The sequence below is a fragment of the Myotis nattereri genome (assembly GCF_964212035.1).
Source record: "Myotis nattereri genome assembly, chromosome: 12".
Taxonomy (NCBI): Eukaryota; Metazoa; Chordata; class Mammalia; order Chiroptera; family Vespertilionidae; genus Myotis; species Myotis nattereri.
This window is the reverse complement of record NC_138087.1, coordinates 55,749,583-55,770,391: the sequence shown is the minus strand read 5'-3', so window position 1 is coordinate 55,770,391 and position 20,809 is coordinate 55,749,583. Positions and strand designations below refer to the sequence as shown.

Here is a 20,809-nt window from a genome sequence, read left to right as displayed (position 1 = left end):
GGTCACTTGTTCACCCTGCCAAGGCTGCTGCCACAAGCTGCCATTCGCAGGGCAGACAAAGGGGGATTTTCCCTTCCCCTGGGTTTTTAGGCCCCTCAAATGCCTTACATTCCAGGAGCTAGGAGAGAGAGGAGGCTCCTGTGGTTTCTAATTAAACCCACAATTTAAATAACAATTCATGTTACCCCGGGGTTGAGAGAAATGCTAACCTACCCCCTCCCAAAAGAGGCAGCTGGGTGGCCCTGGCTGGGAGGTTGAGGAACTTGCCCTTTGCCAGATGTGTGACCAAAGGGATAGATAATGATGGAAGTCACAGTGGATTTGTGGAGCTAGATGTGTTAAAAGGGAACCTGTTTGGTGGGTTCCTGTCCTTTCCCCTTTGATAAGTGTGCTACTCAAGAAGGTTAGGAAGTAAGAAATGGGAAGGAAAGTTGTCGTGTTTACACCTAGCCTCCAACTGAGATTTTTTTACCCTTCTCCAGGGAAAATGTGGAGCTTGGTCTCTGAAGTGTTCATATCCCAGATGCTCACCATCTCATGGGGTAACCCCACCCCCACCCCGCCCACACTGTCTACCGCCAGGTGACTGTCCATTTGTTGTAAAACTTTGCTATTTTCTGAAATGTAGACAGGTGAGGAGGCCAGGAAGGGCCCTGGGAGCAGAGGGTCTGCCCAAGGGTCTTAGTCTAGCCCCATCCTCCCCTGGACCTCAGCTTCCCCATCTGTTACAGCAGGTCTTTCCATGTGTTGCTTCCAAGGCCCTTTCTGGCCCAAGCAGTCCATCTGTCCACCCTGAGCTGCTTTTGTGTTTTCATTGGGCCCGTCTGGGGCCACAGTCATCTTTACAGTTCGTTGATCTCACCAAATTGTTGTCTGATTACCCAAGGCGTGGTTATGTTCCAGATTTGGGGGAAATGGAACGCTGAACATAATTATCTCTACACAAGCTCTTCTATGCCTCAGCCAGCACCAGGAACTTGTCAGCATTTCCAGGCTTCTGCAGTCTCCTTTCCAACTTTCTTCCATTTCCATTCCATTAAATTGAACAATTCACATTCCCAAAGACACCCTCCAGGTTCTTGCCTCTGTGCTTCTCTGCCCAGTTGCCCTTCTGTTCTCACTTGACCTCGCCCAGAGCCGGCCATGCTGCATGTACAGGCTCAGGCCCCTCTCTTGTGATGGAGCACTGCCAGTGAGGGTCCCTTTGTCACCCCTGCAAGAATTGGAGCTTCCTGAGGGTAAGCAGCAGCTCTGGTTCCTGCCTCTCCCCCGCGCCTCCTTGCTGGTGTGGTGCAGGCTCAGTTTGTGTGTGTTGGAGCAGAGCCTGGCCGTGAAGCAGAAAGCCAAAGGTGGACTCACCCTTGCATCTTCTTCCCTGCAGGTGATTATCGCTGATGACTACTCAGATCCCTTTGATGCCAAGAATGATCTCAAGAGTAAAGCGGGAAAGGGGGAGAGTGCTGGCTACATGGAGCCCTACGAGGCCCAGAGGATCATGACAGGTAAGCAGAGCAGTTGGCACAAGGACTTGAGCTCACCTGGGAGGCAGAGAGCACATTCCTGGACACATGGATGGTCCCCAACCAGCCTCAGCAGAGGGAGGTTTGTGCTTTCAAGGTGGTGGTTGGGAGGCTGCAGTGTGTTTAATCTTTACCACAATCTCCCAGTTCATGTTCACCTACATCAGGAAGAACCTGGCAGGGCACAGTGAAAGTCCAGACACTAGAGTACCAAGTACAGTAACCAAGATAGGGACAGAGAAGTAACTGGAGAGAAGAGGGGTAAGTTCTATTGGGAATTTCTGACTGAAGAAAGATACAGCAGTTGAGATAAAAAGCTTAACTTGGAGCTTCCTAGCAGCCAGGGCAATAAAAGAAGCAAGCTGTGTCACTTTCTTTCATTACCTAGTAGAAGGGGACAGACTAGATCATTGGGGACAAAATTATCCCTGTCCAAATATGAGGAAACCCTTGTTTAGGGGCTGGACACAGCCTAAAGAGCCCTTGCTCTCCACCTGGTAGGTTTATAGGTAACAGACTCCCCCCATGGCTATTTTATATTGGCCCTTAATGACAAAACCTTGTCAAAGCAATTGCTTGGGGCCCAAAATAATGTGGCCAGGTGTCCAGTATCCTGAGGGCCTCTTGTCTAGCCAGGATAATGCCCAGAGCATCTAAGAGAATGAACCACAGACAGGTGGTTATCAGCCCTCACAGACTGACTGGCGGGGAGATCTCAGGCAGAGGAGAAACCCCCCACATGTGTCCTCCTGGCCCAGAGGGCAGTCCAGAGACAGAGGAGCACCTGTGAGGATTGGAGCAGGTTGGGAGCCACCCCTAATTTTGAGGCCTAGTGAAGTGGTGTTCTGTATGTCTGGGATTTGGGATACAGATGCCTCCCTCTGTGGCCCTCTATTGTTTGGTGTACATGACGTCTTTGAGGCCTTTCGCATTATTCCTTCTGAGTTAGAAGAAGGAAAGGAAAGGAAGCGACATTTACGGAGCACTTAGTGTATGTGGGGCCCGTGCAGAATAGAAGGTCGTGGGGCTGTGCAGACTGTAGGACAACTGCTGAAGAACCTGGGTGCGCGAGTCCAGGCCCTGCTTCCAGGACTCTGCCTCTTGCTTCTATTCATGGAAAGCGATTCTCTAGCCCCCAGTGTATCCCCCGGAGTGCCAGGCCACCCTGTGAAGGGCCAGGGAGTAATGGACCAGCGGGACTTAGGCCACACTCCTAGAGGGCCACCCCTCACACTCACTCCCATCTTCCTCATCTCTCCTGGCAAAGGGGCCTCTGTGGGGCAAGAGGCAGAGAACTGCTTGTGCATTTTAGTGGACCCTCCTAGGGTCCTGAGGGAGTCTCCAGAGACTCAGGAAACTGGGTCTACTGGTGCAGTCTTCAGCTCAGCACTGCAGTAACACCTGATCCTGCTGTCATATCCTTTCACCTCCCATGTACACCCCCGTTGGCTCAGTGGAACGCCAGCTCTGTGGCAGGGCCGTGGAGAGCTTTGGCCCTTCAGCTCTGGCCAGTCTTGCATCCAGCAGGCATCAGCCCGGGCTTATAGGAGTGACTTTGGGACGCTAGCACATTTATATGTCAGGGTCAGCAAAGGATCTTCAAGGTCATCCAAACCCAACAGCCTCATTTAACAGACAGGGAAACTGAGTCCAGGGAAGGAGGGGGACTTGCCTAAGGACACATAGTAAGTTGGAGGCAGACTGCCAAGTGTGGCCTGGCCTTGGCAGGGCAGTCTTTGGGGTGGAGTACTAGAGGAAGTGTAGTGTTTGTGTTTGACGCTGGGGTATCCGGGACACGAGGAAATGGCAGGAGCCATCAGAGACTGGCTCCCAGGCTCTGTCCTGGGCCCTTTGACATACACACCTCACCATTTCCCTGTAAAATGCTGTCTCGTTTTACAGGGGAGGGAAACTGAGGACAAGTCACTTCCCTCAGTTTCACAAATAGAAGTGAGGGGCTCAGACCTATAGTACCTACAGAACATGCGGGCAGGGAGCTGAAGCGGGGGCGGGGACATTTGCCAGCCTGGCTTGTGCTGGTCAGTCCTGGCGAACCTTTTCATCTGGCTTGGCCTATCTCTCGAGGTCAGGTTCTGGCCTTGATCTTTTCCATGCCATCTGGACCCCAGTTTCCTCATGTATAAGTGTCTGTATTTGGTATCCCCAAGCCAAACCTCTGATCGAGCCGGTAGAATCGGGTGGCCTCCTTCCAAAGCCATGCCTTGCATCCCATTCTTTCCCTCTTCACACCAGTCTTGATCCCAGAGTTAAGGGCCCCAGATGCATAGAGACCTGCTAATGTGTGAGAAGGGTGCTGGGCTCTTAGGTCAACGTGGGTACCTGGTTGGGTCAGGAAGCTTAGCCTATTGAGGGCTGCAGTGTCCTCATTATAAAGTAGGAGGGCACACAACACTGACATAGCCTCAGCTGGAACCAGCAAGCTTTGTTTTTTGTGGGGGTATTTTATGATTTTTTAAAATATATTTTTACTAGAGGCCTGTTGCATGAAGAGATTCATGCACTAAGCCTTCCTTTCACCTGGCTGCTGGCACTGGTTTGCCTGCGGCACCCGGGGCCTAGGCCTTCGCTCTGGCCGAGTTCTGGCCGGAGCCAGCCCAGGAAACATCAGGCCTCGCTGCTCCGCTGGCCCCAGAGCAGTGAGGCCTCACTGCTCCGCCGGCCTCAGAAACATCAGGCCTCACTGCTCCACAGCTGGAGCCTACGTATGCAAATTAACTGCCATCTTTGTTGGTGGTTAATTTGCATATCATGCTGATTAGCCAATGGGAGGTGTAGCGAAGGTATGGTCAATTACCATGTTTGTCTATTATTAGATAGGATTGATTTCAGAGAGGAAGGGAGAAGAAGAAAGAGATAGAAACATCATTGATGAGAGAGAATCATTGATCAGCTGCCTCCTGCATGCCCCCTACTGGGCATCGAGCCCACAACCCAGGCATGTGCCCTTGGCTGGAATTGAACCCGGGATCCTTCAGTCTGCTGGGCAAAGCTCTAGCCACTGAGCAAAACCAGCCAGGGCAACGAGCAAGCTTTGCACATGTGCCTGAGATTGTTGTTATTGGGGAGCAGAGGGCCTTGTTGGTCCTTTACTTGGAATTAGGTGTTATCAAGTTCTCTGACCAGGCCCTGACTACCTGGAGGTGGGTGGCCAAAACAACAGGACAGTGGAGCAGGTGGTCCTCAGGCCCTCTGTAGTGCACCTGGGCAGCCTGCCCTGGAGCCCTTGCTGCACCCTGTTGTGTTAGAGGCTAGATATGTAACCTGGGAAGACACTGCCACTGCCCCCAGGAACTTCCATAAAGCAGGGTGACAGGTCTAGATCCAGGTACATGGAGGTGAGCAGGTGAATCTCCAGAAATTCAGAGTTTAGGCCATCCAAATCGGGTGGGGGTGGGGGCGGGGGTCGAGGCGGCGGTGGTGATGAGAGCTGGATCTAGCAACCTAGGCAGAGGGAAGAGCTTGAGCAAAGGCACGAGGTGTGGGATCTTTTTGCTGGAGAGAAGAAGCCAGAGATGAGGCTTTTGATAGGACAGAATAATGATAGAAAAAACATAATGATAATGATGGGGCAAGAGCTTCTAAAGATTAATTGGATCATAAAGCCCTAGTTCACCTAAAAGCACAGAATAATTCTCAACTAGGATCCTTTCTCCTGAGGCCTTCAGCCCCATTTTACAGATGGGAATACTGAGACACAGAAAGGTTAAATAATCAGGAAAAGCACACCCTCTGGAGCCTGCAGCTAAAACACTCTCACATCTGTCCTGTACTCCCAGAAGGTCTGCAGAAATAACTGGCAATTTTACAGTTACTTAGACCCCCTTTTTATGTGTGACACCCCACCTCCAACATCCCTTATAAAATTGTTCAAAGTGTCATCTCACAGGATGATTCACATACATATTAATTGAAAGCATTTTCCCATCATTTTTAATATTATAAGCAATTACACATCAAGAAGTCCTTAGCATGTTTTTATTATTAAGTCAAGTTTATAGCATAATAAGAGGAAATTAAAGGAAAGCTATTTCACACAGAACCTGCTACCCTGACGTGGCTGTTCTCCTTGCTCACAATTTCTGCCCTTTATAAAACTCCAGGTAAAGTCAGTCATCAATTTTAAGGTGGAGGGGGCATCTTTTTGTATCTTCTTGTTCTCTGTCATAGCCTCTTCTGGCAGCAACAGACTTTCTGAGAGAATGGTGGTGTGTACCATGTTGAAGTCTCTGTTACAATTGTGGCCTATTGCAGGAGGCAGGAGGCAGGAAATGTGGGCTCTAGCTCTGGCTCTGCCCTGGTTTGTTGGGTGTCCTGAGGCAAGTTGCTTTCCCTCTCTGGGCCTTATTTTCCTCATCTGGGAAGTCAGATTTTGCCTTCTTTCTAGGGTGCCATGACGGTCTTTATAAATCCTCCAGTTCCCTGTTTCTCCAGCTGTCAAGGTCAGAACTGCACCTCTTCCTGCCCCACCCTCACCACCTCCTCATGGTGCCAGCCCAGGTCTTGCAGGTTGTGAGGAAGAGCTGGCCCTGGCACCCCCCTCCCCCCAGGAGCATGCATGCTGCCTTCTTGCAAGTCAGATAGTGCTGGGAGCTGCAGGTTTGCACCGTTCTTCATAGGCAGGCTCCAGAGGCCTTTCCTAGAGCTCCTGTTGGAATTTTGGAATAAAGCCCCCGAAGACCAGCAAATGCTTCTCAGAGAAGGGGGGTGTTCTTGAGTTTTGACTGGGTTTCAGAGAGGTCATCTCTGGCCACCCTACCTGAAATTCTACCTTTCTTGTGTGTTTGACATTATCTCTGCCCCCTGCTTCAAGGCTGTGCTGTTCTCTGGTCCCAGTAGCTGGGAAAGTAAACTGCCTTTCTTTCCTTTTTTAAAAAATATGTTTTTATTGATTTCAAAGAGGAAGGGAGAGGGAGAGAGATAGAAACCTCAATGATGAGAGAATGATCAATTGTCTGCCTCCCGCAGACCCGCAATCCGGGCATGTGCCCTGACCAGGAATCAAACCATCATCTGGTTCCTGGGTTGACTCTCAACCACTGAGCTACACCAGCCAGGCAAAGGGCCTTTCTGTCTGGGTCCTGAGTCCACGCCCTCCCCAGTTCCTCACTGTCTGTGGACTCTGCTCCCAGAATGTCCGTGCACTCGCCTCTTCCTCACCTGCCCTGCTCTGTCTGCAGAGCTCTGCTCCCCAAACCATCCCTCCCAGTGCCCCTTCGCTCCCCTCCTGCCAGGCTGCCTCTGCCATCCTCTGCAGGCCCCGTGCTCCCTCCTGGTCTGCCCTCCTCTCCCCAAGTCGCCTCAGGCTCCAGCCTGTCCTGGTGGTCACAGCTCTCCCTGGCTGGGGGATGTCAGGATGGAACTATCCTTGAAGAGCAACCTCTTCTGCCCAGCATCCTCTTTGTGCTTGAGGTTCAGAGGGGCCAGGCACTAACTGGCCAAGGTCATATAGCAGCAAGCTGCGGAGCCGGTCTCCTGACTTCTGTAATCTAGAGCTGCTAGGCCTTGTTTTGAAATGTTTTGAAACCTGCCCTTACACCTCCTGGCAGATAGAAGGCTTGGTCATGGACTGTGCAGAGTTCCCTGGCTGGTCTATCATTTACCAGAATGACTTACCTACCGGACAGGAAGAAGATAATCAAGTGTAAATAGATTTTGTATTAGTCACCCGATGACTTTCCTAATCTTGAGAAATAGCTTGGCTCACACACCCAGCCAGCCTGGTGGTGCTCCTGGCCCAGGAAGGCCTCGTGGGAGGGGAGCTGAGGGGAGAGGAGCTTGAAGGCTAGGTTTCCATGGTGACCGGTGGGCCCATACTGGCAGTCACTTCCTATTCTCTCACCCCTGTGCCCCCACCCTCCCTTTTGACCCTGGACACTGAGCTTGCCCAGCTTTTCAGGAAGGTTGTAACAGGATGGAATAGGCCACAGAAAGCTGACAGTCATTGAGGATACACCTGCCATGTGCCAGACTTCCCCATTCCTGCCCCTGGCCTTTCAGAATCCCAGAGAGACATGAAAAGATCTCATGGAATAGAAACTGGTGGAAATGCCTGTTTAGAAATTGACTCAGGGCAACTCCGGTTGATTGGCAGCAAAGCTCCTGGCATCCTTCACCCACCCAACAGCTCTAAGCAGGGTGTGACACAGTTAGGAAGTTGTTTAGGAAGTTGTGCCCGCCTGGGTGTGTAGGATGGATTAGAGCAAAGAGAAGCAAGAGGCAGGGAGACTGGTTCTGTGGCTCTGTGGCTACGACAGTCATCTAGGCCAGGGGGCTGAGGCCAGAGCCAGGGCTGTGGCTGAGGACTACTGCAGGCGGAGCAGGAGCTGGAGTGAGTGGGTGGGGTAGCAGAGCTTGCCAGCCTTGGAGTGCAGTGGGTAAGAGAGAGGGAGAAGCTGGGATCCTGGTGATTGGGAGGATGACAGTGTCAGTTACCTGGTAGGGACTGTCCTATCCAAAAAGGAGAAGGAAGGTTATTGGGGGAGGAGCCAGCGGGCACCTTTGCATTTGTGTGTCAGAGGAGGGCCCAGGTGCTCCAGGGACCACACTGGGGGCATCTGGGAAGAGGAGCTAGTTTGCAAGACTGTCCAAGGAGACCGCCTGCCAAAATTCCTGCTCCTCCAGAGGCCTAAAGAAGGAGATTCAGTGATTTGCCCCACACCCTATTATTTGACTAATTAATCAGTACTCTCCTCTAACAAGGGCTCAAGCTGGCTTTCTGGGCATTTATAGCCATGGCAGAGGGCTGTATTTAAAGGGTGCCTTTTATAGACGATGCCAGGAATCCCCCCGGGGCTCTGGGAGAAAGCAGTAGGATCGTTTCCATTTTACAGATGAGAAAGCCGAGTAGTCATATAGGCTGACCAGACTGGGCCCCATTCCAGCTCCCCTCTCTGCAGGGTCTCTGCCTGCTGTTCTGGATGCTGAGTAACAATGGGTTTGCATTTTTTTTTTTAAATATATTTTATTGATTTTTTACAGAGAGGAAGGGAGAGAGATAGAGAGTTAGAAACATCGATGAGAGAGAAACATCGATCAGCTGCCTCCTGCACATCTCCTACTGGGGATATGCCCGCAACCAAGGCACATGCCCTTGACCGGAATTGAACCTGGGACCTCTCAGTCCACAGGCCGATGCTCTATCCACTGAGCCAAACCGGTTTCGGCTGCATTTTTTTTTTTTTTTATGCAAAGTCTTTCCACCTATGGGGTAACTTGGCAGGTGCCTCAGATTTAGTCGTCAGATCTCCCCTCTCCTCCCCCCACATAGTCCTGCCTTTCAGCGGGCTTGGCCCCTGTGTTTTGATGTGGTACACTGTCTCTGGTCCTTTTCCAAAACATAAATAAATAAAATGCCACTTCTTTCTCCCTTCCAGAAGGCAGGCCTGTAATTGTACCTGGCAATCTAAAAAATGACGCACCGGAAGAGTCATCTCCCAGGGCTCAAGCTTCCTGGTTGGTCCTCCCTATTCTAGCTGCTACAGTCTCTCTTTGTGTGATCATGCTGATACAGCACTATGTGCTGTGTCGTAATTTATCTGCTGTACTGGGGGCCCCTGGCGGGCAAGGACCACAGGCTGGGAACCCTTGCCCTCAGACTGTCAGTGCCCAGAACTTTATGGTGGAGAGTGTCTCCAGGTCAGAAGTTGTGTGGTGTTGGTGAAGTATTGTGCAAGTGATCAGTAAACTCTTCCCCGAGCATTAAAGCTCTCTGATCCTCACCCTAGCCGGTTTGGCTCAGTGGATAGAGCGTTGGCCTGCAGACTGAAGGTCCCAGGTTTGATTCCGGTCAAGGGCATGTGCCTTGGTTGCGGGCATATCCCCAGTAGGGGGTGTGCAGGAGGCAGCTGATCGATGTTTCTCTCTCATCGATGTTTCTAACTCTCTATCCCTCTCCCTTCCTCTCTGTAAAAAAAATCAATAAAATATTTTTTTTTTAAAAAAAAGAACTTATAAAAAGCTCTCTGATCCTGGACTCCCACCCTCTGGACTGTGCCTCTGAAGGTTCACTTCCATTGCTGGGCCTCATAGGGACTGGCACATACACTTATGTCCCCAAACCCCAACCACAGCACCTTCCAGGAAGCCACCCTCTCCAACATCCCATCACCAGATTGGGTCCTTTCAAGTCGGTACTGTCCTTGTCACCCTTTCTTGTCCCCTGGTGTTGCCACCTTCCCCACCCTCTTTCCCTGAAGCTGGTGCCTGAGTGCCTGAGCCCTCATCTTCCTCACATGGTCAACCTCATCATGCCACACTCAGCACTAGCATCTTGTTTGCCAAAGCTGGGACAACCTCTGGCCTGTCCCCACATGACTTTTCTGACCCTCATCCCCCAGTTTGCCAACACAGTCCTGGCACAGAATGGGATGGAGGGGGAGCCTGTCTCCTGTCATTTGGCTCTATCTTGGTCCTTTTGCTCATGCTGTGCCCTTCCCTCCTAATACCAGCCGGGCCAGCCCGCTTAGGGGTGCCTTCTCTTGAAGCCCTTCTGCCCATGTCTGACCTCCTGACCTGCTTCTTTCCCCAACTCCCATAGGTTTTCAAATCAGAACCAGAACCGATGGCATGTAATCAGAAACCCTGTCCTTCAGAGCACCCCTCCTCAGCCTCCCTAAATCCCAGGGAGGCAGTGCATGGGATTGTCCTCATTTTACTGGCGACAAAGCAGGAGGAGAGGCTTGGGCAACTGTCTGGGGCTGTCAGGGAGGATTTCTGGCATCCTGGGAACTGTGTTGCCAAGGCCAAACCCTCAGGTGATCTCAGTGTTGGGGGAGGCCCCCAAGCTGAGGAAACACCATGGGTCTGAGGAGGGTAGAGACAAGGATGGGCAGCCCTGGGGTCAGACTGGATGGATCTGTGGGGCAGGGGTGGTCCCAGCAACAACTTCACAACCCAACAGAACTAAAAACAACCGCTGGGTGACAGTGTCCCTCCCACATACTTTCTAGCGCTTTATTTCTCCTTCCTGCACTATTTTGCATCCCTTTGCTCAGAGCTGCTAAGGAAAGGTTTAATCCTGAGCCCAGCTGCCTTTAGCGGGAGGGGGAGGGGATAGTTTCTGGGGGCAGGGGCAGTGTAGAGCCAGGTAAAATGGAAGAGGGGCAGCCCAATCCCAGGTTTCTCTCCCCTCTGAGGAGGGAGCTTTGCCAGCATCTGTTGAGCCCCTGCTGTGCTGGGAGGTGGTGTCCACCTGGACCTGCCCACAGGAGGGCCATTGTAGTGGGAGGTGGCCGTGTAAATGCAGTCAATCCCCGGGGTGTGTCAGGGGTGGGCATAGAAGCTTGTGCCTGGGGGCTGCTGGGGAGGCTGTGGTCTGGTCTGCTTGGGTGGAGGTTGTGGGTTAGAACATACTTCTCCACCTGATGACTGGGCTGGGAAGGCATCCAGGGGAGTCCCCCAGCCCCATGCTCTAAGGGTAGACCTGGAACAGGAGACAGGGGCTTGGAGGACTGGCCCCACAGATGTTTTGCTGAGGAGGGCCTTAGAATTAGGGCCTTAGAATTAGGCAGGTAGGCCCTTAACTCGCCTACCCCTCCATGTCCTCACTCCCACCTCTGGCTCAGCACAGGTGACAGTGCAATGGAGCCTTACAGAACTGAGCCTCAGAGGAGGCTAGGCAATGTTTTCCTTATTTTCATAATTTACACCCAGGAATTAGGAGGAAGGGTTTGTTTGTTATTAATACACTCAGCCTGTTTATCTCCTAGACTTGAAACTAATTTTCAGCTGGACCAAGATTTACTATAAATTCCCAAGGCTCCTAGCGCTCATGAAAAGCTCTGGGCTGCCTTTTGGGCTTGAGCCCTGTGCCCCACACTGGGCTCCCCAACGGAAGGGCAGAACCTTTGGGTCTGGGACCCGGGTGGAATCGCCTTTGGTTCATTAAACCCACAGGCCTCTCGCAGCCTCGATGTCAGGCTCTGGAGTGCGGAGCCAGCTGCTGACTTTTACCTGAATGGTGTGTGATGCTCTTCAAAAAGCTTAAACTTGGTGTTAAAACCTTTCCCCTCGCTGGAAATCTTCCTGTACAGGGTGAGGATTTTGCAGTGGCACTGGACTGGGGGGCTGTCTGGTTGCCCCCATGTTTTGTGGGTGAAGAAACAGAAGGCCAGGGGGCAAGGTGTAGCTGCTGCCCCTTGTGTGGTCCCAGCAAAGTCCTGGCCCAGGGCTCCTCCCAGTCACCACGTGTAGTTCGGTGACTGTTGCCAAGCAAGGCCTCCTGCAGCTATTGTTCCCTTGTGTCAGCGGAGCTCATTACCTATAAAGGATCCATCTCCTCTCCTTAGTGCAGCATGTGGCTGGCACCCATGGGAGTCGCCACCTCTATCCAGGCCTGGGAGAGGATGAAGAAGGCCCTCCCCCTGCCTGCTCCCCTGCTGAACCCCACCTGTGGTGTCCATGGCTCTGCCTCCAGATCCCTGTCTTCAGGGAGCAGCGATGTCTTTTCTCTCTCTGGGGCTTAATAGTCTTCAAGGAAAATGTCTTTGTTTCAGGAACTCTCTGGGTCTGTGGAAATTTCTAATTAATAATGTCAGATTAGTTGGCTTTTCTCTAGTGTTTTCCAGGACTTGGGCTATGAGTTATATGTGTGGGGTTATTGTCATAACAGTGTATATTTTCTTCTCCTTTTACTGACTACAGAGCACTTTCTTAGACGTTATCTCATTTCGTCCTCAGAACAAGCCTGGAGGCAGCCCTGTTATTCTCGGTTTTGCAATAGAGAAACTGAAAAAAAGAGAGTGGAGGCAGCCTGCCCATGGTCACCCAGCAATCAGTGCCGAGTAGACTCAGGTCTCGAGACTCTCAACACAGGGCTCGTTCTTTCTTCCATCACCCAAAGCCTCTGCTCTGAGCCAGGTCTTGCAGGGGGGGTCCCTGAGGATAGAGATAGCCACAGGAGCTCCTGCCCTCCAGAGCTCACAGGCTGGAAGGCCAGGGGACCTCTCATCCACAGAGGCCTCCCAGGGTAAGTGGGGGTGAACAACTGAGTGTTTGAGTCAGTGTTCTGGCTGCCTTGGTGGATGCTGGGAGAGAGGGCCCTGTGTGCCTGTGCGCATGTGACCTCCAGGGGAACTCACCTGACCCTCTGGGGCCAGCTGGCCCTCTTTCCTGCTCTCTGAGGCTGCCTATCACCCCAGAGCCCCTGGCACCTGGTCTCCTCCTGCAGCGAGGCAGGACTGAAGAGGACACAGCTCGGGGAGCATGTGACCCAGCTCTCCTGGGAAAGGCTTACAGATCACGCCGTGCAAAGGGCTTGGCCCACAGAAACTGCCTTAGCTACAGGTCGGAGCTGCCCACTCTCCCCATCCACAATGGGGCCTGTGTGTTTCTGCACACTGGGCGAAAAAGGCGCAATCTTTCATGTCTGGAAAGAGCCCTGGGTTTGACACTAGACGTGGAGCTGTAATTATCGTCTTTAATTACACACAGTGCCTCTGCCAGGGAGACTGCTTGGTGATTATCTCCTCTCCTGACAAGGGTGGTTCCGTCTTCCTTTATAAGTACCGACATAAACACACACGCTCACTTGAGGTTTCAAAATTATGAAAGGGCCATTCAGAGATGCCTACCAAGGACCCTGGCTCCCTTTCCAGGAGAAATGGGTGAGCCAGGTATCAGCCATGCAAGTGCTTTCTTGCCTGCTGCTGGAAAATAATGCCCATTGACTTCCTGATCTCTAAACTGGAAGAAAAGAAAAACCTTTTCCTGACCACCCCCTCCAAAGAGCAGAATTCAGTGTAACAATGCCTGTTTTTATGTTGACATACTGACACCATCCATGTTCCCTTTATTCTCACACTGCTCCAGGGTGGTAAACACCCCAGTTATGTAGGTGGGGAGATGAAGGCTCAGAGAGGTTAGGAGACTTTCCTGAAGTCACACAGGAAACCAGGACCAGAAGCCAGCACTGTGACTGCAAACCATGCTTCTGCACTGGTAGAGCAATTTTTGTGGTAATATTTTGAGCTCCTTCTGTCCTCAACTCACTGTGGGGCTCACATGTGGCAAGTACAGATGCTCAGCTACAAGCTTTTGAGGGCCAGAGTGCATTGCACTTTATAGGGCTGTAATGAGGGCAGTCCCAAAGATTTGGGAGGGTAAATCATGCGGGAGGCCCCAGATGAACTATGCAATTTAACCCTGCGTTGCAGAGAGAATCGGGCCTAGCAGGGCTGGGGCCCAGTGTGCAGGGGCTGTAGAGGGCCTGTCCTCTCTGCCCCCAGACTGCTCTCCAAGCAGGCCACGTGGCCCCTCACCCAGCCAGGGGAAGTGAGGATGAGGTAAGGCGAGTGATTCGAGAAGGCAGATTCCTAGGCCCCACCCATTACAGACTCTCCCTGGAGCCCCCAGAATCTGCTTTTTAATACCTGGGTCCATGATTCTGGGACAGATGGTCCTATGGTTTGAGAGGCCCTGGTTTAGCCTGGCGAGAGTCTCCTTCAATTCCTGACACTCTGGTCTGGTCTGCCGGTGGCGCTTTTCTTCCTGACTTCTTGCCCCATTCTCTTCCTGCCGCCATTGCAGCAAGGTGGACATCTGTCCTGGTGTCTCCTTGACATTCCCCATGCAAGTCCTGAGCACCCAGAAACCCCCACTCTGGGGATGGACAGCATGAGGCCCAGCCTTGAAAGCTCCTCTCCTTAGCTTCACAGAACTGTGATCTTACAGTGAGAATCCTGTACATCTTTGAATGGCCAAACAACAGGAGCGTGCGGTGTGGTTAGGGGGAAGAATCATGCGCTGAAGGACTCAGGAGCTCAACCCAGCTGCACTGGTTCCTGGTGTGAACTTGGGAAGGCACTGCCCCTCTGGGGCAGCAGTTTCTCCACCTCTAAAGGCAGGGCTGCAGCCTGGTCCTGAGGTGACGTCAGTGCTGACCTACTCTGATGCTTGGACGGCACAGGAGTAGCAATAAGGCACACTAGACACACACGGGTCCCACCAGGCTCCGGAAATGACTTCCCACAAACCGAAAGCCTCCGTCTGCTAACCATCAGGCTTGGCTGAGGCTTCAGGTGCTTCTGTCCACTTGTCACCAGTTGTGATCAGACCTTCTCACAGCATGTGACACTCGGTGTCTGCAGCTTCCACTCGGCACCCTGGAAATCTGTTTGGGAGCTAAGTCACACTAGATTCCCTGCGGGATGTCTTTCCACCAAAGCCTGCTTCCAAATGGAGCATAATTTTACTGTATCTACTTTTAGGAAAATGTTTTTAATGTGCTCTAAAGGGCTGTCACTTTGCATGTGCATCATCTGAGCAAAGAGGAGCAGCCTTGAGCTCCTCGTGCCCGTAGTGTGGGCACAGTGCACTGCCCTTCACCCGTGCGGGGGAGCTCGAGGGCCCACATGCTGCGCCCCCCCCCCCTCCCTAACACACACACCCTTCCCAGACCCCTCCCTCTCACTGTCACCAGATGATTTTCCCAATGCCCAGCCGTATTGCTCCCCTGCTCATGATCAAAGTCCAAACTTTCCAGGCCTTCCTCAAGCCACACCTCCCTCTGCACCCCCGGGAGGATCTCCAGGCTCTAGGCCAGGGATGGGCAAACTTTTTGACTGGAGGGCCACAATGGGTTCTTAAACTGGAGGGGAGGGCCGGAACAAAAGCATGGATGGAGTGTTTGTGTGAACTAATATAAATTCAAAGTAAACATCATTACATAAAAGGATCCGGCCCCTGAGCCTAGTTTGCCCAGGGCTGCTCTAGGCAATGCCTCAACACCTCCCAGCTCTCTCCTGTGTCAATTCTCAAGATCACCTTCCCCTCCTCCAAGGAACCCTCCCCCAGGCTCCTTGATGGCTTGATACTTCCCTGTCTCATTCTTGCTTTGAGTCCTGAGAGAGCCTCTCCCTCCTCCAGCATCCTGGGCAGGGCCTGAGAGGCTGATTTTGAGGCTGTGGGAGCAAGTGCTCTCCCAAATTTGAAAACAGGCCATGCAGAGACTGTTTGTCTTGCTCAGGGGAAGATGTTGTGAGTCTCTGGGGCGTCTGCCGTTCTGGGGGATTTACGTTTTATGGAGCCATTTGTGACTAGGAAGCCTAGGGCAGCGGGTGACTGTCTGGTATGACCCAGGCCCTGGTGCTTCCCTCCCTCCTCCCCCTGAGCCTCTGGCTGCTGGTCCCTGTGCCTTGGGATCGTAACTCTGAGGTCCCCGAGCAACAGGAATGCTGTAAATCCTTGTCTTGTTTTCTTTTACAAGAAGGCAGGTGAGCAGCCTGTCGCTTTACAAGGGAAAGAAGCTCTGCCATAGCGAAACACAGCGAGTGCCTGTCCCCTGGCTTTCCTGCCTCTTGTCTATTTTACACTCAGTGGTCCGTGAGCCAGGAGGAAACGCCTTGTGTTTGTCCCACCCCCATCGTGGGACCCTCTGTCCTTCAGCAGGGTCTCCTGCCCTGACCTGATGTCCCTGAGGTCCTGTTGTCCTTGTTGCACAGTGAGAAGCTCCTTTCAACCGGGACAGACTGACTCAGCCTTGGGGAAAGGGAGCAGCGTTGCTGCAGCCTCCGTCCCTCTGTGGTATGAAAGGCACAGGACTCCCTGTGTGGGCCGAGGGCGGCGGGCCGAGGGGGAGCTACAAGAGGATAGTGTCGGACATCACCCCTCGGCCTCTCGGGTTGGCCACAAAGATAAGATGGGGGGTACAGGGAGGCAGTGCTCCAGTAGAGTTTGTCTAGTCAGCAGTCGTTTTATGGCTCTGTACCAGTTCTGGGGGGCAGCCATGGACCCAGGCCAGGCACTGGAGTGTCTCGGACTTTACTTCGTGGGATGGAGGACCCACAGACATGGTGTGCTCACTTGGGTTCCTAGGGAAAAGTTGGCAGGAATGGCCTCCCAGGAGTCGAAGCTTGTCCCACATCTTTCGAGCAGCCTTGGAAGAGGGGACCAGCATAGTGACCATGGGAACCCACCAGTGGTTTCACAGGCGCTGAGCTGGGACTTGAGGAAACTCAGAGGTGACACCGTGCAGGGGACAGGGGAGGGTGCCTTGCAGGGGGAGAGACAGCCTGTGCCATCCCCTGAAGTTTGTGCAGGGCACATGGAAAGGCATGGGGTGTAGTTCTGAGCCCCTGGAAGGGGTTTGGGCTTTACCCGGAGGACTGTTGGGAGTTATTGAACCGTAACTTGCCCCCTCCCCACATTCCATCCATCATCTCTTCTTGTCCCTGAATCAAATCATTGAGCTCATTGAGACCCTGCTGGTACCAGGCAGGCACTGGGCCACTTGGGCAGGCAGATTGGTAGCATAGAGCCTCTGCTCCCAGAAACCTAGGTCAAGTTGGAAAATCAGCCCAGGATAAGAAGTTGAGAGCAGACTCGCAGGAAGTTGAGAACAGAGTTAAAGCTGGCACTAGAAGAGGCCTTGGTGATTGATTGGCAAATGAATGGGACAGATAATCAGTGCCAGAGTGGGCAGCAAAGGAGCAAAATGCCTCCCCAGAGTGGGTTAGGGACAGCACTTAAGGGGGTGAGATCTAAGCCAGGCCTTTGAAGGCCTTTGGGTGTTGAAAGGAAAGGTCATCGTTGGGGTGGGGGAGTGGAGAGCAGGCTCTGAACTGGCACCGAGTGGAAGCACGGACGCTGTGACTGATGGGGAGCCAGCTGGTGGTGTAGAGATGAGGGTTTTAGACTCTCGCCTAAGTTAGCCAACCTCCCAAATATTTTTAGAGAACTGTTGTGTTGTGTGAGTACTTAAAACAGGCCCTGTGCAGTCTGGGCACCTAAGCACGAAATCACAGATCCTGCACATGCCCCGGCCCGGGACCTGGGTTAGTGAGCCTCCATCTGGGCTGGCCAGACTGCTCTCCCTCCTGAGCAGCTCCCACTGGGCGCCACAGCTGAGCTCGGAGGTTGTGAGGCAGGTGAGGACCTGGACAGCTCTTAGTTGTGAGGGCAGAGGGCTTCAGATCCTCCTGAAAATTGAGACCATAAATCAAGCCTGTGGACAGGAGACCACCCTGCAGCTGCTCCCACCTGCGGACCACAGCTGACGGTGGGCACACAGAATAGCTGGGATCAGCTTGGGCATTTTTCAGAACAGCCATTTCCGGTTGTCCACCACATAGAGAAATCTCCACAAAGGACCCCAGCATGGCTCATTTTAAACAGCGGGAGCTTCCTGGTAAACCTTGTAAGAGGAATTAGTTGCAAATTAAGCCCCCAGGAAACAGAATGATTTGACCTATTGTATAGAATCGTTGGATGTGAGCCAATTGCGTGTTGAAAGACATCTGCCTAAAATGATGATTTGGCTCTTAGAATAGTTGATTTAAGCCATTCCTTCTGGCAGATATAAGGGAGTGCATACAATTGAGTGTTTTAAGGACCATGACCGTCTCTACGGAGTAGATAAGAATGGCGGGAAATAGCCGACTCCCTTTGGGTGTGTAACTAGGGTCCCTGCAGGTGCTGGGGAGTTTTCTCTATACATTTGCTCTCCTAATTTTGAGCACCCCTCTTCTCTCTGCTGCCCATGCCCCCCACAATATTACTCCCACTATTAACATACACTGATTGTCAATGAGGAAAGCAAGCTAAGCAGAGGGAGGCATCCTCTGAGTGGCGGATGAATGAGATTTTAATGGACTTTGGTGACAGATCCTCAGCAGGACCCCTGAGGTCCTGTTCTCACTCAGGCTTGGAGCACGCTGTGACCACCGCCTGCCGAGGAACTGTTCTACAGCCTGGCAGCCAGTGGTCAGGGGCTGCTGAAGGCCTCCGTGGGCCAGCCCCGCTGAGTTGGCAGTAGGATGCGGAGCAGCAGAGCCTTCTCCAGGTCAGCAATGGGCCTGGTGGGGGAGATATCCGGCCCAGAGGTGGAAACACCAGAGGAAAGCTTGCACCAAAGGGGAGTAGAGAGAGATTCCTTGGGAGGGTAGGATGTCCTCAGGAGTCTCAGCCTCTTTGTCTCACCAGGATGAGCACGGAGCCCTCAGTCATGTGGCCTGTGGCTGGTGCCTCCATGAGGGGGACGTGAGTGAAATCTGAAGTGCGTGTCTGTGTGGTGGCAGCTGTAACGTGACAGCTGCCGCCCTCCCTCCCCTCCTCCTTCCCGGCTCCCACCGCCCCCACCTCGTTTGCGAGCGAGGAGGCTTGTCTGGCAGCATCAACTCAGCTGTCATACCACATCAGTTTTTGTAGGTTCCCAGCTAGTGGAAAAGTGCCAAACGCGAGCAGATGATATACTTAATGAAACGTTCAGGAAGAGCGCTTCGGTTCCAGTTATTAGGGGGTGTATGTGTAACATAAAGGCAATCCTTTCCCCAGAGCCGTTCCAAGTTCTATGGGGGTGGGTGTCTTGCAAAAAAGTGTGTCATGTTTCTGAACCCAGGAGTCAGATCATGCTTTTCAGAACCTTGTCACATATTGCAGGGTCCTTCTTTTAGGGAGTCAATATCGAAACTGTTGAATGCCGAGCTAGAAGTTGATTCTGTTTGTTCAACCTCGGTGGAAAAACACTGTACAGACTAATGTTAGAAAAGAAAAATGAAATAAGATGTCTTCTCCTGGTGGACATAAACTGATTGAATGGCGAGTCATTTATACCAGATGTCAGCTAGGAATAAGGTTGTGTCTCTATCTGTGCACATGGATGTGTATGCCGCCCTAATCTGTAACATCTGCGTAGGGTTTTATGGTTTACAAGCCTCTTTTATAACCTGTCTGGTTTTATTTTATCACAGCCCCGTGAAGTTGATATTAGTATTCTCCCCACTCCAGAGCGGAGGAGCCGAGGCTCTGTGGGGACAAGTCGCTCTCCACAGGGCCCGAGCTGGTCAATGCCAGGGCCAGGGCTTGGACCCGTCTCCTGGGTCCGGTTCCAAATCGTGCATACCGTTATACAGAGCTGCCAACATGTTCTGTATCTGGGATTGAAGCACTACACTATCAGGGAGAGATAGAGGCTAATGATTTGAATAATGTTTGCATGTATTCCAAGATGGACAAGGTCTGAAACTTACTTGAGTGAGTGGTAGGGCAGAGCTTTCTGTAGGTTGTGGAGCCGACAGGTCACAATACTTGGGGTTGACCTCAGCCCTGTATTGCTAGCTTCCTAGTTCGAAGAGAACCTTAAATTCCAGACTGCGGGCAACCCCTCCCTTCCAAGTGAGACCACAATCTTTGGCTCATATCAGAAATTCCATATTTCTCATTAGTGAGTCCACATTAGTACTTCAGTTATTTTTAGGTGGGAACTTTACATTTTCTGTTTTATACCACTTTGGATTCCCTACTTAGCTGGGCTATATTTTCTGTCTAGCAAAATCTTGGAGCTGCCTTATTTTTAGCTTTTAGTTCATTTTTCTTCCTGTGATTTCCTTTTTCTCCTAACTTAATACACACTCAAATAGGCTTCCTTTTCCACCCCACCCTCCCCCAGTCCTCATTCACTGGGTCATAAGACTTAATCCAAAAGCCACTTGCTAAGCCCCGTCTTATTTCAAGGAAAAGGAAGAAGAGTCCTCAGCAGGCCTCGAGCATCTGCTGATTGTCATTTTTAGTCTCTTCCCCTGTCACTCACCCCGTGTGCCCCTGACTTCTGGCCGAGATGCTTACATATACACACCTGACAAGAAATGCTTCCAATTCCTTCACCCCACCCCACCTCTACAGAGAAAACCTGCTGACCAGGGTGGGGCAGGCACTCTAAGGGACTCAGGCATTAATCAGTCTGCTAGAGGGCCTGTCATATATGCATGTGACTCTGCATGTGTGTGTGTGTGTACATATATGTGTACATATACATGTTTGTAAGTATAAGTGCACAATATATACCCTAGTGCTCCCCAGACCCTTGGCACTTGATTCTGGCTAACAGGTGTCCCAAAGTTAACACTTGCCCTAGGGCTTGGGGTTGATACCAGTGCATTCATTTACTCCACCCTGTGTATGGTGGCAGTAAGAGTCCAGTCTGAAATTTGGGGAAATGGGCCTGGGGGACCTGACTAGCCCAGCCTTCCAACACAGGATAAAGTGCAGTGGGTGGACCAGGGAAGTGCTCACCCCTGGGTCTCCTCAGAAGCCTTTGATGGCTCCCCATTGCTTAGCCATTACAGCGTGAGCCTCTTAGGCCAGAGGTACTTGAGCAGATGATGCACTTAACTAAAAAGCCCCAGAGAATACTGTGTTTTAGGCTGTGAGCTTCTCTAGGGCAGGGGCCAGGGTTCATTGATCAGCATTTCCCCATAAACCAGCACACGGGGTGCTCAGTAGCTGAGCGATCCAGCAAAAGAATGAACTAGTGAAGTAGCTGGTATCCGGACCTC

General features: G+C 52.1%; 1 protein-coding gene across 1 annotated transcript in view; it reads left to right on the top strand.

The window, feature by feature from the left end:
* SHB (SH2 domain containing adaptor protein B) overlaps window positions 1–20,809 on the top strand; it is a 126,407-nt gene that overhangs the window by 44,974 nt on the left and 60,624 nt on the right. The window contains exon 2 of the mRNA XM_081103081.1: window positions 1,382–1,502. Coding sequence (XP_080959207.1) covers window positions 1,382–1,502 — 121 coding nt within the window. The remainder of the gene's footprint in view (window positions 1–1,381; window positions 1,503–20,809) is intronic.